The following is an 18,850-nucleotide window of genomic DNA, read 5'->3' as shown; positions in this document are numbered from 1 at the left end:
AAGAAGAAAAAGCCTTTATCTTTTATCATTTTTCTTGCATAGGATTTGTTTTTAATTTGGAACTGATTTTTGAAAGGGGGGAGATCTTTTTTAACCCTAAGGAGGAAGAGGGGGTTAAAATTAAGCCAGCCATTTTGTTTTGTTTTTTTTTTATATAGGGGGGGGGGACATATATATCTTTTACCTCCTGGGGGGGTCTGTTTTAAAAATAATTTAAGGGCGGCCATTTTTGTTTCTTGCTCTTGTGGAAAATATTATCCTGAACTCCCCCCTCAGAATTTAAATATATCTTTACTCCCCCCTTATTATTTTTTCTGAAAAAGGGGGTTGAGGAAACATTTCAAGGAAGGAGAAAGTTTTAAAGAAGGAGAGTTCTTTTAATTTATGGGACTTTCCCCCTTTTTTTTTCCTGAGGTGATTTGAAGGGGGGGAGAGCTTTGTGTGTGTGTGAGAGAGAGAGAGAGAGGGAAGGGGGGTTGCCCCCCCTTCTGCTTTTCTCTGTGTTCCCCCACCCCCCTCCTCCAGCACCACCATGGCTTCCCCTCTGAGGGAGGACGAGGAAGAGGAGGAGGAGATGGTGGTGTCTGAGGTGGAGGGGGATGAAGACGAAGAGGAGGAAGAGGAGGAGGAAGAAGGAGCAGGGGACAACAGCCCAGGCGACATATTCCCGCCTGCTGTTCTGGCTGAGGCTGCTCCACTGACACCAACAGCATCCACGCCAGCAGCAGCTGAAGGGACTGAGGCGCCTCCAGGTAAACAACACCCCACCCCGCCACTTCGCCCCGCAATTTGTCCCCTCAGAGCTTTGGCGCTAAAAAAAAAAAAAAAAAACTGCCCCGCCGTGTTCGAAGCGCGGCGGCCGCGGAGAGGGTGGGGGGAGGGGGGCGAAAGAAGAGGTTGTTTGTAAACAACCAACGGCTTTCGAACGTTGAGGGGCCAGGAGTTCCAAGCCGCCGCCGCCGCCGCCGCCCTCGCAGCGCCAAACACCCCCCCCCCCCGCCGCCGCCAGCCGCCGCGCGCGCTGCCCAACGGATTCGGAACGCTGAGGGACCCAGAGTTCCACCCCACTCTTTAGCCTCTCCCCTAACCTCCCCCCCCTTTTTTTGTTTGTTTTTGTTTTGCCCTCGCTGTAAAGCCTCACCCAGCGCGCGCTGCCCGCCCGGCGGCTTTTGGAACCTTCCAAGGGGGGGGGGGGGTCCGTCCGTCCGTCCGTCCGAGCCAACCGCCCCTCCCCCACACGTCGCCGGCCAAACGGCTTTGGAAGCTCTCGAGCGCAATCCGCCTCACGATTCCGCTTGCCTGAGAGGGCGCGCGGCGTGGGGATGGTTTCAAATCTAACGCCCCCCCCCCCCCGTCGCCCGTTTTATTAGATTATTATCATTAATATTATTTCCCCAAAAGCTTTGGAAACGTTGTTGGGGGGAGCACCCTTCCGTCGCACCCCCGTTTTTAACACCCATTTTTTTTCCTCGCACGGGTGGGGGAGGGGCAGTTTATTTGTAAACAGCTTTTCCCTCCTCCACTTTTGCCCACTCTGAGAGAAAAGTCTTGTCAAGCACACCCGTTTGCCTCACAGTTCCACCACATCAATAAATAAACTTGACTGACTGACTCCATTTGTTCCGTCAAAGTGGTGTTAAGTCACGTCACACTTTGGACTTGATCCTGTTTGGGGTGGGGGTGGGGGTAGCGAATACCTTCACTGGAGAATTGAGGGGATCCCAGTGTGGTGACCAGACAGTCCTAAACTTGACCCGTCTCCTTGGGTGTATATGGAGGCGCTCAGCACCGCTCTATGCCCACCCTGGGAATTTATTTCATGGAGATGGGGGTTCCGTGTGGAGGGAGAAACCTACTGAATGGGTTTGGGGTGACAGCTGTCAGATTTAGTGGGGATCAAGGGTGCCTCATGACTTGGGGTTGGCAGCAGTCTGAGTTACGTGATTGTGAGAGAATATTAGGTGAGGCACATGTCAGGAAAGTGCGCTGAAGGTGATGGGAACAGCTGCCTGCTTGGTGGCACATGACAATTGTGACAGGAGCCAAGGGCCGCCCCACAGACAGCAGGGCAGTGGACTGGATGACCTTGAAGGCACCGTTGTATGAGGATGATCACCCTGACAGGAATCTTTTGTGCTGGGATAGGGGTGACCCCAATGGGAGTGAGGTGGAGGGCTTGGAAAGAAGATCTTGAAACTATGGGGCATGTGGTGTTGTCCTCTGGGGAAACTATGGGGCATGATATTTGATCCATTGGTGTGACTTGGAAAAAGGTACACGTTCTATTGATCAGGGCCAGCTATTACTTGTATCTAGGCCTGTTCATTTGAGCTGGTGGCAATATATAACTCCTCATTGGCTTTAGATATTGGGTGTGGGTGGAGGGATCTGATGCCTCTTGATCTCTCAGTTAAAAATAATAATATTTATACAGCACCTCCATCTATGTGCTATTCAAAACCAGTAAAAAGACCCACAGGAGTGAAGGCAAGAGGACCTGAGAGAGTCAGGAAGGCCCAGTTCACATGTAGAGCGCTGGTATCTGACAGGAAGGGCGCTTAGGCCTTCAGGAGTACAACGCAATGAATGACCTTCCACAGTTCAGGTTCATGCTTACTATTAAGGGTGACATGCTGAAAAGCAAGTGGGATAAGTTCAGGGTCAAGTGAGTGATGTCAGGAGTCTAGCTCATTTAAGGAAAAACTTCTTCATGCAGAAATCTAAGAATGGGTACAGGAAAAATTCATCTAGCACTTTTAAAGGCCGCGGTCTCACAAAGACACGTTCAGCTGGCCTGCTTTTGCCCAAGAGTTAGTTAGCAAGGGATGCTTAACACATATAAACCCTGTTCAACACTTTCCTAACATGATAGTCTGCCTTACCTCCAACTATCAGTGTCCTTCTACTCCTAAATTTCATTATCCTCCTTTGCTTATCTCTAAGGATATAAGAGAATTTACGATGATAAATGATATATGGATGTGTAGCAAGGAGGTGTTTTTTGTGGTGTTCTCTTGCTTTTGGTTTAAATATTAGGGCAATGTAGGTTAAGTAAGAAGCAAAATGGCTTTCCTCCACATAAAGCTTGAATATTCAATTTATTGGCTTATACTTTGATAATTACCACAGGAAGTAACTCTTTAGGGTTCACACACCTGCAGTGGTAGTTTTTTTCTTTTACTGTGCATAGTTAATTCACAAAGAGCTATATAAAAAGCTTTGCTGTGAGCTTCAGTCATTGGTATATTTGGATCATGTTTGTGGCTTGAGCCATGATGTAGGGCAAGTGTGCATCAATCTATGCATGACACAGATATGGGTGTGCTAAGCAATTCCTAAATACTTGATATGATTGTTTCACAAGTTGACGAACCCTTCCCACATGGCTTTGACTGCCTGCGACTGTGGTTGAGAAATGGTTGTCGCAGCACATACAAAATCCTATGAAAAACTGAGGCCACAGCTAGACCTAAGGTTTATCCTGGGATCATCCAGGGTTCGCCCCTGCCTGAGCACTTGATCCCCTGTGTGTCACCTAGATGAACAGGTTTGACCCCTGGATGATCCAGGGATAAACCTTAGGTCTAGCTATGGCCTGGATGTCCTACTGTGGCTCTCCAGAAAGATAGTAAAATAGGTAACACAATCCTTGTGGAAAGGGTGCTGCTAATCAAGTTTTCTTTGATTTAATTAGATCCTGGGCACTCTTTAATAGTTCCTGCAATTTAATACTGTTGCCTGCCTTGAATCTTCATGAAATGTTTTGGACCTCAGCTCCCATCAGCCCCAGCCAGCATGACCAATAGTCAGGCATGCTGGGGTTTGTAGTCAAAAACATTGGAGGGCACCAGGCTGACTCAGGGTAAGCTAGGCTAGACATGTCGAATATATATTGATTTATTAAATGACCAGAAATTCTGTCCTTGCTGGGTTGGCTTATAGACAGCATGTTATTTTTCCAGACTGTGGAATAGCTATTTTTATTCCTGGCAAGCTGTATCAGAGTTGCAGGCCTTTGAGCAGCTCCAAAGCATCTTAGGTGTTCTGTTGTTGCAATAGACATATTCCTATAAATCCGTGCTGCTTGAGGCCTATGTGCCAATCCAGCCGTGCTGCTTATAGTATTTTCATTCTTCAGTCTGTACGTGTTGATTTACTGGGCCGAAAACCAGAGTGAAATTTTCCTACTGAGATGAAACTCCACAACAAATAGGCATGTGGACAGGAACCTTGTACATTGAATATTACTCCTATTGTCTGTGTGTGTGTGTGGGGGGGAACTTTTGGTAAGATATTTGGTTTCTAGTTGTTTGTACTTGGCATAACCCTGCAATTTCACTAAGACCTTCAATCCTATTATCTCTGCAATAGGAAAGTAGCAGAAAATGCAAATAGTCATCACATAAATCACCTTTACCAAACCTGGTGCCCTCCCAATGTGTTAGACTACAAATCCCATAACCCCAGGCATCATTGCCGTGCCAGCTGGGGATAATGGATCCCCAGCTGACAATGGTTCCTGGGGGTGAACACCTTGGGAGGGCACCAGGTTGGGGAAGTTAATTCTTTGGTCATACTCCGCCATGACATTTTGGTGACCAGCATCCCTGAGGGAGATATTGCTGTCTTCCATTCTGGGGTCTCTGAAACTGGACAGGAGCTGCAAGAGCTGAAGATGTGGAGAGAAGTAAGGGACATTAACTTCAGGCTCAGACCCAACTTGTGTGGAAAGTTGTATGGATGGCTTTCATCTGTTTTTTCCCCCCGTGGGGGAGTGGAGCTTCAGATTTGTGTGTTTTGACAGTGGCCAGTAAATGGTTCATTGTGAAAAAGTGCTAGAATCTCAGTGACAGTCAGATATGAGATCAATATGGATCTCATGATGTTTTCACTATGTTACCCAGATTTCCTTTTTATTATACAGTTTATTGTAGAAAAATATTTTACGAACTTTGGGCAGTATCCTATGCTGTCTGTGTGCCGGTGGAATCCACCGCTGGTGCAGCGGGCAGTTAGCGGTTGTTAAAGCAACCAGAAATGAACAGAAACACTCATTTCTGCATCAGGACAGGTGAGCAGGGCTGTCCCTATCTGGAAATGAGTGTTTCTGCTCATTTCTCAGGTTATTTTAGGAAGAGCGAGCTCCATGTTGCGTTAGCTGTGCATCCCGCTTGTGCAACAGTGTGGGCAGGAGAACGGCAGCAGTGTAAGATACTGTGGTGTTTTGGCATGCCCTAGCACACGATCCACTAAGGGGTGAAATGTTTGTGCTGCTCTGCATATGTTTGGACCCCACAGGGACTATTGCTTCCACAGCTGATTTATTATTATTATAATAATATGTATATCCCGCCTTTTCCTCCAAGGAAACATTCATGATCCTCCTCCTCCTCCTCTGTTTTATCCTCACAACAAGGCTGTGAGGTAGGTTAAATAAGGTTGGAGACAAGAACATTGAAAAAAACGAGCCTTATCCACCAAGCAGCAATGCTTCTCGTTACTGCTCTATATTAATAGGAGGACTTGGGGTTCCTGTGATATTAAGAGCCGTTACCAGGCCCACAGAGGGCTAAATGGGACTCAGTCATGTTGCCAAAATGTTGTACCTAACAATGCTCTACTTCTCAAAAATGAAAGTGGATTTTAAAGAAATACTTTGCTTGCAAAAGCAGCCTGAAGGCTGGCTACTTGGACATTTATTTAAAAGCCTTCAGGGTGCACTGCTGTGCTGTTGCAAGGCAGCACACAGGACGCTAAAACAGTGATGGGGAATGTCCAGCATCCAGTGCCCCACACCTTCAGAAAGGGAGGGCTCCTAATTCCTGCTTGGGGGAAGGCAACAGATGATCAAAGCTACTGTGCACTCAGCTGGTGCTTTGAGGTGCTGGCTGAGTCCACTTCACTAATGCCCCCATGTTCTCTCTGTGGGGAACAGGAAGAAGGTTAGTGGGCTTTGCATTGCCCAGGATTTCCCTAGCTGGGAAAAGGCCACGTGGAACAAAGCAGGCTGCCTGACCAAAGGGCCGGAGGGGCTCCAGTTGGAACTTTGACTGGAGATCCAATGCTGTCAGGGAATAGGGCTCCACCCCATGATGGTGGGGCATTCCGGCCCCTAGATCCAAAATGGTTCCCACATATGAACATATTTCTTAAAAAAAACACCCCAAAACAAAACCCCAGCAGCAGCTAAAGGTTCCGTGCGCGCGCCCCCTCCGCCATTACAGCACAATTTAGTCAAATGCAGACTGTAAACGAACATTGTCGGTGCGATTCTGCAAGAAAGGGCCGAAGGCGGGGGACGCACGGAACAGGAGAGTCAAGGCACTGCTCAGAGGATGCAGAAGCGGGGTCAGGAGCACAGGTGGGCCGATGGAGAAGGCCACAGTGTACTCAGAAAGGCACTCCACGGCAAAGAAAGTCGTTCTATCACCTTGCACCTGGAAGCAGAAGAAGGACCCGTGTTGGGCATGAGCACAGAGCAAGAGCAACAGCACAGAAGTATTTAAAACCTCAGTGCTTTCCTCAGGTCTTCATGGGTTTCTGCTTGCAGGCTATTTGGACCACTTGATTTTGACCCACAGACATTCATATTCTGATCATTCTTGGTCAGCTAAGGTACTTCTTCCCCTCCCCCTTGGCAGTGCAGGGAGGCCTGTGTGATCTGGGAGGAAACCCCGGTGCCCTGACCTCACCCGGCTGCGTAGGAGCACAGAGCTGTCGGCCATGCGTGCCAGCAATGCTCCTTGCCAGCTGGTGCCCTTCTAGTCTAGATTTGTAGCGGTGTGACTGGCTGGAAGACAACCATCCTGTTTTCAGCCACTGGCTGGAGATGACAGCTGGTTGTCAAGCTATTTTTGAAAACCCAATTGCTTCATTCTTGTTTCTCTCCTACGATGCCCAACTCTTGAGAATCCACTGTTTAGAAAAGCCTGGCTCGCTATTAATCTAGTGTTGCTTTTCGTGAACAAATCATAGAATTGAGCCATCCCATAAATCTTTACCCATCTCACTGAATATGCTATTTTTTCCCCTCTGCCACCCCCATCTCCGCATGACTGTTTTTACCCTGATGATTAAGATTTCTCACTAATGGAAATGGCTGTTATTCTCCTCCATTAACTGACACAGATAAAAGGCGCTGTTCTTTTTTTCTTTCCAAATTGGCCGTCCATTTTTTTTTTTTTTGTATTAAATTGAAATACATAAATGCCGTTTGTCGTGAAAGAGATGGCAATTCTAAGCAGGGTTGGTCTTGTGTAATTTGTAGTTATGGCTACACATCTACATTCTTTACCCCCCCTCCCCCAATTTCCTTTCCAGATCCTTTGTTAGCCTTATATAATATATATTTTCAAGGTAGGGAGTAGAAATATCACGTGTGTGGAAAATTCTAGTTGATTGCCTGCCAAATATAAGAATCTTCTGCGCATGTGTGCCAATATTATGATTAGGAAAGGGGGGGTGGAGGGGGAACAAGAATGCGTGGAAGAAGTAGGAAGGGGGGGAAAAAAGATTGATAGATGGATTAGAAATTGACTAGAGTTGCGGGGGAGGGGGTGTCTGATAAGCCTACCCTGATGTATTCCCCCCCCCTCGTATTTGTCAATTCCATCCCATCAGAAGCGGAAGGAAGGCGGCGTTGTATGAGGGAAATGCAACAAGGTGAATCAGCTTGGAGGATTCAGAGATAAATGTTGTATTGTCAGAAGGAGCTAGGATTGTGCCAGATGCAAAATGTAGTCAGCGGAGAGAAGGAGGGAGGAATGAGAAGCGGAGGTCTTGAATGGCGATTATTGCACCCGTATTCATTAATCTAAACAGCGTTTGTTAACGAAGTGGGGAGGTGGAAGCTTTTGGAAAGGATGGTGATTTTGGCTTTATTTGCAAGGTTGAAAACAATGAAAGTATTTAGTTGACTTGGTGTGGGCAAAGATTGTGATATGATGTACATCCCATGCCGGAATCCCCAGAATTTGAGAAACTGCCTATAGGGGAGCGCTGGCCCCTTCTTGTTTGGTTAAACCCCGATCTGCTTTTACACCTGTTTTTAATCTGGGACATTAAAATTAGGAGGTCTGCTAAGGAAGATATATATATATATATATATATATATATATATATATTTGGACCGCATTTTGAATAGAGATTCAACTAATCACTGGATTATCTTTGAAATCTGGCAAGCATGCCTGCATTGTATGTGTTGGCTGATCTCAGATACTTGAGAAGGAGGGGTGGGGAAAGAGGGGTGGGGGACGCAGATACGAACTGGGACGGTGGGGTTGAGCTTACAATGCCAATGTTTGTATATGATTCTTTCCCCTCGCAGGCCTGATTTAGCTCTCAGAGCAACTTCCACGACTATTCTGAATTTGGCACTGTTTTAAATGGAGGCCGTGTTGGCATGAATGAGGAAGATCTGGTTGGTCTGCAACGTGGATATAAAATTCTGTTACTGGGTGGGTGGGGGAGAAAGCGGTTGGATCTGCACCACGTTGAAAGGGGAAAACGCAGGCGCTCTGTTTACCCACAAAGGGTGGACACCGGGCTATTCCCACGCACGCCGGCTTCCTCTGTAGTCAGTATGTTTAATCTTTGACCTGGAGGAACCCCCCTGCGGGAGCACAAGAGGGCAGTTTAGCTTCCTGCAGCCCCGTTTAGCCTGCGACCTCTCGGCAGAGCTGCTGGCGCAGCGAGCCAATTAGTGCCAGCTGTGATTTATACAGTAGTTTGTGTCCTGTGGCTCGTGGGGGTGGGGTGGGTGAAGGGAAATTGCGAAGAGGGGCCAGGACTTAAGAGCCTGACAGTGTATTGGATTGTAGGTCATCCAACAGACATTGGGTGGTAGTGACTCTGGGCTCCCTGTTGTTGGAGGCGAGTGTCTCTCTCAGTACCGACTGTGCAGCTGATGATGTTCCCCTGTCTAGACTGGAACTCATCCATCACTCAGATTCTAAAAATACCAGGAAATGTTCTAGGCTACCATGGTGGACCAAATCTAATATAAGTATCTAATAACAGCAGCCAAATTTCCGAGAAGCGGGGAAAGAGCTAATGATATTCCCCCTTGTCAGATCAAATGTTAAAGATGTCTCTAGTGATGCTAGAGATGTCTGACCTGGCCCTGGTCACGCATGCCTTAGTTACATCCAATCTGTACTGTAACATGCTCTACGTGGAGCTGCCTTTGAAAATTTCTCAGAAACTTCAGCTGGTCCAGAATGCTGCAGCCAGACTGTTGACTGGGGCTGGTTATAGGGAGCACGTGACTCCCTTGTTCCAGCAACTTCAGTGGCTACTAGTCTGTTTCTGAGCAGAATTCAAAGTGCTGGTTATGACCAATAAATGGCTTGGGACCAGGCTACCTGAAAGATGTCCTTCTCCCATACAAGCCTAGTCTTTAAGGTCTTCTGAAGATGCCCTTCTTTTGAAACTGCCAACAGAGGTGCATTTGGTGGTCATGCAAGAGAGGGCCTATGAAATGGCCACTCCCAGGCTGTGGAACTCCCTCCCAAAGAAGGCTAGGTTCACTCTTCCAGCAGGCAAAGACTGCTTTATTCAAGAAGCCTTGCCCTGTAAGTGGGTTGGGTGTTGTTTTTATTCTGTAATTGTCATGTTTTTATTGTATTTTAATGTCTTATTGTTTTAATCTATTTTAAATCGTTTCATAAGTCAACCTGAGTGCAATTTTTGGTAGAAAGGGCGGAGTATAAATCAAATAAATAAACAGGGCCCTTGGTGAAGAATGAATCCTGTGTTTGAAGACTCTGATTCTTCTAGGCTCTGGGTTGCTTCCCAGGCCTCAACTTATTGGTCCTTACAACTATCCATTGTTAGATAGGGACCGGTGAGGTGAACATGAGAAACAGAAGTTCAGATTCCTGCTCAGCCATTTATTTGTTTGTTTGTTTATTTGTTTATAGGGTTTCTTTTAGGGCACGCCCCTCACAGTGCAGTTAATAATATAAAACATAAAAAATATAATTTAAAACCAAAATTACAAACAAGTATCTGACAGTGGCACAAAGTTTCTTTTTTTTTAAAGCCAGTTAAAAATAGATAAAACAACAGTTAAATAAAAACAGTAAAATATTTCAAACAAACTCCATTGACTTTAGACTTGTAGCCATTAAAAACTCAGGAAAAGCTGACGCAGAATAGGTGAGTTTTTAAAACTCAAAGATTTGCAGGGTTGAGGCCACGTTTAGCTCTGTGGACAGGGAGTTCTACATCCTGAGGGACACTGCTGAGGCAGGCCTGTCTCTTGAATCCACCAACTGGATTGACCTTACAGGTAGTCCTAGGAACAGGGTCTCCGAGGAAGATCTTAAGGCCCAGGCAGATTCGTAAGAATGCTGGTGGCCCTTCAAGTAACCTGGTCTTGAACTATTATGGCTTTATAGGTCAAAAGTAGCCATGAAATATACTGGGTGGCCTAGAGCCAGAATGAGGTGGCAGAATTCTAGACTGTGCCACATCCAACTGAAGACACGCGCAGTCATATTTCTGAATGCTTTTTGGTGTATGATTGAATGAATGAAAATGCTTTTTGGTGTAATAATCCCTGCATGTTGTAAAGTAGTATGTCAGGCATTGTACTAATTGATTCCATGCAGTAAGGGACATAGGATGCTGCTTTGTACTGAGTCATGTAACTCAGTATTGTCAACTCCTACTGGCAGCAACTCCAGGGTTTCAGACAGGCGTTTTTCCAGCCCTAAGAAGAGGCCAGGGATTGAACTTGGGACCTTCAGCGTGCAAATTAGGAGCAGGCGCGCCAAGAGGAGCCTTTAGAGAGGCACTTTTTTAAAAAATGGGGAGTTTTCAAAAATATCACCACTCAAGTGCAATTGGAAATGGTCTTCCTTTTATTCAGTTTGCTCAGCTGGCTAAAATAAATATGTTCTCTCAATACTGGTGGTATTTTGAAAATAACATTTTCTCCTCAATAGAAATGAGCAAGTAAGAGATTGGATGGGAAATCATCTTAGCCTCATACCTAATTGAAAAGAGAGCTCTACATCCTGGGCCGGCATCAAAGGTAGGCACGGTCAGGCACCTACCGAGGTCCACACCTCAGCAGGGGCCCCACTGACAAGAGCACCCTTGAACTTGCTCATCTTCTTCACCTGCCTCTCGCTCTGGCCCAGAACAACGGTGGTGGTGTGAAGGAGGAGCGGGAGAGGCCACGACCTCCTTGCTCCCTGGCTCTCTCTGCCTGTCGAGCAAGCAAGTGGCAGAAATTATGAGAAAGAGGACGAGGAGTCATAGCAGCTGGTGACCATGGCAGTGAGAAGGTTGGCTCACTGAGGGAGGGGCGCCCATTGAGGGTGTCTTGCCAAAGGGCCCTCAGACACCTGGCGCTGGCACTGTCTACATCTCCTGCTAGTCCCAGCTAACCTCATCTTAAGAGACCTATGCGATTATGAATGAACGAACAAACAAACAAACAAATAAATAAATAACAAGCCTATGATTCAGTGGGTCATTGAAATTATTGGCTGGCAGTTTCAGCCATGACCCCTCCCCCCCCCTTGATATTTTTAACTGCTTACCCAAGAGAGGGTATTTCCAGTTTAATTTATTTATTCATTTATTCGTTTATTTATTTAATTATTCTTCTTCGTGGTCTCTGTGCATCACACATATGGGCTCTGCGCCTGTGCAGGGCCAGCTCCGGAAACTTCACTAGCTGAAAACATTTTTAGGTGGGAACCCCTCCCCCACCGTCCACTGAGCATGCTCAGGGGTTCCCGCCCTATCTCCTCAGTTCTCTTCAACCGCCTGTGGGTCAACAGCTTTCTTGGTTAGGTTTTTACCTTTTTGCTGAAAACTCGTTTTTTCTTCCTTTTTCTTCTTCTCCAGTTTTTCTAACTTTTCTATGTATAAAATAAAATTAAATTTTAAAAAATCCCTTATTTTTCTTATTAGTAGTTAGGTGCCTATGGCACAAACAGGACTCTTCAAAAAGTGTTCATCCTGTGGACAAAAGATTTCCCAGATGGATGGACGTTCGTTGTGTTTATTGTGCTTGGGGGAAGCACACGTAGTTGAATCCTGCGTGTTTTGCTTAAAATTCTCGAGGCAAGCGAGAAAACCCCCGCTTAGACCGCCTTTGGGCGATTCTCTGGGAAAGGGCCTTGGTGGCAGTAGATAAACCGAGACCGGCTCGAGTTTCTACTTCTCCTAACAAAATGGAGTCCATGCCCCAACCTCCTCCTACTCGGAGTGAAGCCCTATCGGTTCCCCCTACCTCCTCTCATTACGCTTCTAAAAAAGGAGCGAAGAAAATCTCTAAGAGAGCGAGAGAGCACAATGAGGCAGAAGAACCCCAAAAGAAAAAGAGCAAGCTGAAGGCTAAATATGCAAAGACAAAATTAGCCAATCCAGCTTCGTCGATACCGAAGAGTCCGGTACCGAGAACTTCGCTACCGAAGTCTACTACAGTACCGAGGAGCCCGATACCGAGATCATCACTACAAAGGTCCCCTCCAATACCGAGGCTTTCGCTACCGAAGTCCAATTCGATACCGAGACGGGCAACACCGTTGTCACCGCCAGTATTGACCTCGGCAACACCGCAAGCTGAGGAAGCTCTGGACTGCCCGGTACCGTCACCCTTCCAAATAGTTACAGTACCGGTGGAGGACCCTGCCTTAATGGCATCTGTTTCAGAGGGTGAGATAAGAGACTCCTCTTTGGACTATGCAATGGCGAACCAGGGCCCAGCTTCCCCTCGATACCGAGAGGAGCCGCCTCTGCCAGTCGATACCGACAGACATCGGTACCGATCGATGTCTCCATACCAACATGCCCGGTATCGCTCACCAAAGTCTTAATTTATTATTGCTATTTCACCCTCCAGCGATCTGGGATCGCGTCAGGGAGGGCTCGCATGGCTGTTAAGGCCTTTTTTGCTGAAGATGTGTCAACAAGCTTCCCCAACAGACAGATATTCTCTCGATTTGTTTGGGAGAGGCTCGCATCATCGAGACCTGTTGCTTAAGCCTTCTGAGGGCTAAACACGTAATGGCGATTCTGAGGAAAAATGCTCTAGAAGCCACGGATTCTCCAAAGCAATCAATGCAGCAACTCATTGCGGAGACTCCTCAACCTATGTCCCCTCAGCGTCCTCGGACCCTGACTCTAACCATGGGTCATTCTGATCTTCAAATACTGGACGCTCTCTAGCTGTATCTGCAGCAAAAGTGATATCTAAGAAGGCCGGATCACTTAAGCCTTCTGGGACTGATTGCTCGGGGCGTTTTCTGCAGAGAAAAGCTCTAGAAGCCATGGATTCTCCAAAGTGCTTTATGCAGCCAATTGTGGCAGAGGTCCCTTAGGTCCCCTCAGCATCCTTGGACCCCGACTCTATCCGTGTGTCATTCCGATCTTCCAGAAATCTGGACGCGCTCTAGCTGCTTCTGCAGCAAAAGAGATATCTAGGAAGGCCAGGTCACTTAAACCTTTGGGACATACAACAACAACAACAAAAGCCTCATTCTAAGGCAGTATGGAAGCCAGATCTAACCACTACTGTTAGAGTCCCCATGGGAGGCCTCCTCAGTAGCAATAATATAACTAGTTTCTTCAGTACGCTGAAACTCTCGATACCGAGACTGGCAACAACATAACTAGCTTCTTCAGTACCGAGCCTGAAACCTCTCGGTACCGAGACTGCTCTCAATACCGAGACTGGCAACAATATAACTAGCTTCTTCGGTACCGAGACTGAATTTCTCAATGCCGAGACTGGCAACAATATATCTAGCTTCTTCGGTACAGACTGGAACCCTCGATACCAAGAGTGGCAATAACATAACTAGCATCTTCAGTACAGACGCTGGAATTCTCAATGCTGAAACTGGCAATAACGTAACTAGCTTTTTTGGTACCAAGGTTGGAATTTTTGGTACTGAGAATGACAATAACATAACTGGTTTCTTCGGTACCAAGTCTGGAACCCTTGATACCGAGATTGGCAATAACATTAATAGCTTCTTTGGTACAAACACTGAGACTCTTGATACCAAGAGTGGCATCTCGCATGCAGCTTGAATGTCAGAGGGTGAGATGTGATCTCTCTCCCCTCCAAAGCCAATGAACATCTGTCCACCACATCAGGCAGTATATCACTTGCAGACTAACCACCAATTTCAAGGTCTCCCTCCAGAGTCTCTACGCTCTGAGTGCTTTGCTTTCAATGGAGAGCGTTTTATTACCATGATGTCTGATGTCATCATTTTTGCCCCCCCTCCCTTGGGAGAGGAGGGGACACAATGTCAAATGGGCCACGTCTCCTGAGAATACCATACAAGCATGGATACTGGCATCAGTACCGTGATGGGGACACGTACAACCGAGATCACTATCATTGTGACTGGTATACACAGGGCTCAGCTGTTACAGCCACAATGTGTCAGTACAATTACTTAGCTCTTCCCCATTCCATCCCCATTCTGTGGGGCATCAGGAGATCAACTTGGGGAAGATGAGTTGGAGCATAAGAATAGACCTGATCCCCCTCAATCCTTTGAGGACTATCAGTCGGTCTCAACATTGCTCTCGTCTGCATCACTTCATGATGTAGTGCCTACACAGGGCAGAACCTCCTTCGGAGGACTTATACCACTTCCCGATCATTGAGGATGACTCGGAATTGAGACACATAACTCTGTAAATAAATCTCACACAGTATGTACTGAGAGGCCAACTCCAATGTCGTTATTTTTCCTTCCAACACCGCTTCTGACAGTTAAAAATTCCTGGAAGGCCCCTTCTTTGATGGCTCTGACATTGGAAAGGGCAGAATCTTTACATAAGGTCCAGTAATGGACACTGGGTTTTTTTCTTTACGCACCCATGTTCCAATTCTATATTAGTTCAGTTATTCCCAAGGGGAGTTTTCAGAACATATAGGTTGGACCTACCAGGCCACAGAACATATTCATCTGCTTTGGGCCCCAGAGTTATACACTATCTAGTTATGATATCCAGATAACAACTTTTCCTCTCGTCAGCAATTTAACATGACCTGTTGCCTCACCAACTGTGAGTTGAGAGCAGTGGTGCGCACTCTGGCGTTTCTCATGCATACTAGCTAGATTGAGGACCTGCCATTCGATGGTGAAGGGTTGTTCAATCCCATCGCTCATCTTATTTCCTGCATCAGAACCAGCAAATTACAGATGACACACTGTCCTTAATGCTGCTCCTCAGAAGGGAGTATGTTTTGCCCTCACACACTTAAAAGTATGCATACTTCCATATAGCCATTCAGAACACTCACAGAGGTACCTTGGGTTTATCATAGGTACCGATATGTTCCAGTTTGGGTGCTTCCATTGGACCTAAGCACAGTCCACCAAATGTTTGCAAAATATATGGCAGTTCATTTGCCTACACAGGGTGAAAGTCTACCTATATTTAGACAACTGGCTTCTAGTAGCATCTTAGAAGAGGATGCTATCGAAGGCAGTGGGACTAATCCTCAATTTATTGAGCTCTCTGGACTTCATAGTAGAAACCACAATGTTAGACTGTCAATCCTTACCCCCTGATATATGGGACATAATCCTAGCAGCTAGGAAACCAGCGACTAGAAAGTCATATGCTACCAAATGGGAAGCTTTCTCCTCCTTTGCACTAAGCAGGAATGAGAACCCCCTTTCAGTGCCTATTTCCACCATCCTCACTTTCCTTTTTTCCTTGTTTAAAAGAGGCCTTAAGTTTTCCTCACTTAGAGTTTATCCGGCAGTGATTTCTGCCTCACATTTATGGATTCAGGGCTGTTCGGTCTTCACTCATCCACTGGTTAAGCGCATTATGAAAGGGATGAAAGATACAGTTCCACCCCTTTGTTCTGCAATGGAGCCTTTCCGTAGTGCTCAAGGCATTGTCTGGCAAGCCTTTTGAACCATTGGCAACTACGGACCTTCGTTTATTAACTTTCAAGGTTGTTTTTCTAGTTGCCATTACGTCTGCTAGATGTTCATCGGAGCTAGCAGCACTCCGCATAGACCCACCTTATACAGTTTTCCACGCTGACAAGGTGGTCCTTAGACCTGACCCAGCCTTCCTCCCAAAGGTTGTGTCATCATTTCATGCTGCTCAGGATATCATCCTGCCAAGTTTTTCCCCCCCTGCGCCAATGTCGCCACTTGAGTCAACCCTTCACACATTGGATGTTAGAAGAGCCCTTGCTTTCTATCAGTCCAGAACTGCTATTTTCCGGAGATCTCAAAGACTTTTCGTTTGTTACGGGGGCAAACAGAAAGGACTTCAAGTATCTTCGCAGAGAATATCTGCTTGGGTCGTACAGACCATTAAATTAGCCTATGAGCTTGCTGGCCTCCCGTTGGAGGGTAGAGTGCGTTCTCACTCCACGAGAGGAGTTGCCACCTCTACGGCATTTGAAAGAGGAATTGCTTTATCAGACCTCTGTAAAGCGGCCACCTGGTCAACACCTCTGACTTTCGCCAGTCACTATCGCCTGGACATCAGAGCACATAGGGACTGTGCTTTTGGGTGTGCCGTCTTATCGGCAATACTTTGAGTTACTTTTACCACCTGACACCACCCGCCTCCGGTAAGTCAGCGTGTTATTCGCCCATATGTGTGATGCACAGAGACCACGAAGAAGAAAGACAGGTTGCTTACCTGTAACTGTAGTTCTTCGAGTGGTCATCTGTGCAGTCACACAACCCTCCCACCGTCCCCACTATGGTGTCATTCTTGATTACCTGGTGGTTCACCTCAGTGAGACTGTTTAGGCGGTTTCAGGAACTGATGAGATAGGGCGGGAACCCCTGAGCATGCTCAGTGGACGGTGGGGGAGGGGTTCCCGCCTAAAAATGTTTTCAGCTAGTGAAGTTTCCGGAGCTGGCCCCGCGCAGGCGCAGAGCCCATATGTGTGACTGCACAGATGACCACTCGAAGAACTACAGCTACAGGTAAGCAACCTGTCTTGACATTTCTATACCGCCCAATAGCCAGGGCTATTAAGAAGCCTTTACGTTTCTGTTTGAAGCAAGTTATCCCAATTTGTGGTTGTGAATGGGTAAAATTTTATGAAGATGGCAAATCTACAGCTTTTTGTAACTGCAGTGGGTATATAAAACTGAAATTTTAGAATGTTTTAGATTAGGGCCACAGCTAGACCTAAAGTTTATCCTGGGATATTTCTTCATTTATTTATTTATTTATTTATTACATTTTTATATCATCCAGGGTTCGCCCCTGCCTGAGCACTGTGTGTCACCTAGATGAACAGGTTTGACCCCAGGACAATCCTGGGATAAACCTTAGGTCTAGCTATGGCCTAGGTCTGGGAAAGGCTCCTGTGCTCATTTTGAATTGCCTACTAGGCCACGCCCCCAGCAGGGATGTGACAGGGCCCTAACCCAGCAAGAAACAATTTGGTCTGTTTCTCTCTCATCCTGCCTCTTCCCCAGCTGGTAATGCTGATGGGAGCCTGAGAGCATTGCAGTCTGGGTCTGCAGGGATCTATGAAGGAGAACAACAGGTGAGCCATGAGCTGTGGGATAAATTGGGTGCTGTTACTAACCTTTCTTCCCCCCCCCAAGGGGCTTTGAGCACATGGAGGTATCCTGAGAGTTGAGAATCCAGACTTGCAGTGCAAACTAACCATGTTCCCATCAGACCTTTCCTTGGACTCATGAGGGACTGAAGCTGAGCAGCTTGTCCCACAATGAGGGCACCCAATGAACACGGCTCTTCCAGAGCTAAGCCAGTTCTTTGCTCTGGCTCTTAGAACAGTAGAAGGGGGGCCATGTGTGGTAGCCAGAGCCATGTGCGTGCTGTTGGGGGGTGGGAGCCATGGACAGGAGCTGCATTTTTTTAGGAGCACTCAAAGAACTATTATTGTTACATAGGATTTTTCAGTGTGCAAAATACCTTACCATTCTTACTTACCTTTCTTTCCATTCAATTAAAATGATCAAGGGACTGGAGCATCTCCCCTATGAGGGAAAGTTACAACGGCTGGGATTGTTCAGCTTGGGAAAAAAGAGACTGAGGGGAGACATGATAGAGGTGTGCAAAATTATGCATGGTGCGGAGAATGTGGATAGGGAGACATTTTTCTCCCTCTCCCATAATACTAAAACCTGGGTTCATCCCATGAAGCTGATTGGTGGGAGATTCAGGACAGATCAAAGGAAGGACTTCTTCACACAGTGCATAGTTAAACTTTGGGATTCACTACCACAGGATGTGGTGATGGCCACCAAATTGGGTGGCTTTAAAAGGGGGTTGGATAAATTCCTGGAGGAGAAAGCAATCAATGGCTACTTATCCTGATAGCTAAGTGCAACCTCCAGTATCAGGCTGTAAGCCTGTATGCACTAGTTGTTGGGGAACATGGTTGGGAGGGTGCTGTTGCACCATGTCCTGCTTTGTTGGCCCCTAGTCGACAGCTGGTTGGCCACTGCATGAACAGAGTGCTGGACTAGATGGACCCCTGGTCTGATCCAGCAGGGCTCTTCTTACGTTTTTACTTTATACAAGTTGTAAACTGGGTTAGTGTGAGACAAGCCCAAGGTCACCGGCTCAGTGAGCTTCATGGCTGAGTAGGGTTTTCAACCTGGGATGGGTGGGTGGGTGTTCTTGCCTTTCCTCCAGGAGGTTGATGGACTTTCATTTTCCTTCCATCTGTCATTCTGTGTCCTCCAACCTCCCTAGGCCTAACCCTGAATCTCAGCCCACTGTATGGCTTGCATCACTCAAAAGGCTGTTTGGATGTGGGGATGGAGATGGGGATAGGCCAATGTCAAATTAAACACAACGAAGGTTTATGTTGCCCTGTCTTAAAAAGGGTTTGGAAGAACGG

At 46.7% G+C, this 18,850-nt stretch overlaps 1 protein-coding gene across 5 annotated transcripts in view; it reads left to right on the top strand.

Moving 5' to 3' along the window:
• The first annotated feature begins 272 nt into the window (after positions 1–272).
• CHD3 (chromodomain helicase DNA binding protein 3) overlaps positions 273–18,850 on the top strand; it is a 67,854-nt gene continuing 49,276 nt past the window's right edge. For 2 of the 5 annotated variants that reach the window (XM_063137388.1, XM_063137384.1), the window contains exon 1: positions 275–752. In XM_063137388.1, coding sequence (XP_062993458.1) covers positions 533–752 — 220 coding nt within the window. In that variant the 5' untranslated portion in view covers positions 275–532. Of the gene's footprint in view, positions 753–18,850 lie in introns of all 5 variants that reach the window. The other 3 variants (XM_063137385.1, XM_063137387.1, XM_063137386.1) reach the window with 3 other exon arrangements.

This window comes from Elgaria multicarinata, chromosome 11, assembly GCF_023053635.1.
Source record: "Elgaria multicarinata webbii isolate HBS135686 ecotype San Diego chromosome 11, rElgMul1.1.pri, whole genome shotgun sequence".
NCBI lineage: Eukaryota > Metazoa > Chordata > Lepidosauria > Squamata > Anguidae > Elgaria > Elgaria multicarinata.
This window is presented reverse-complemented; position numbering and strand designations above follow the sequence as displayed.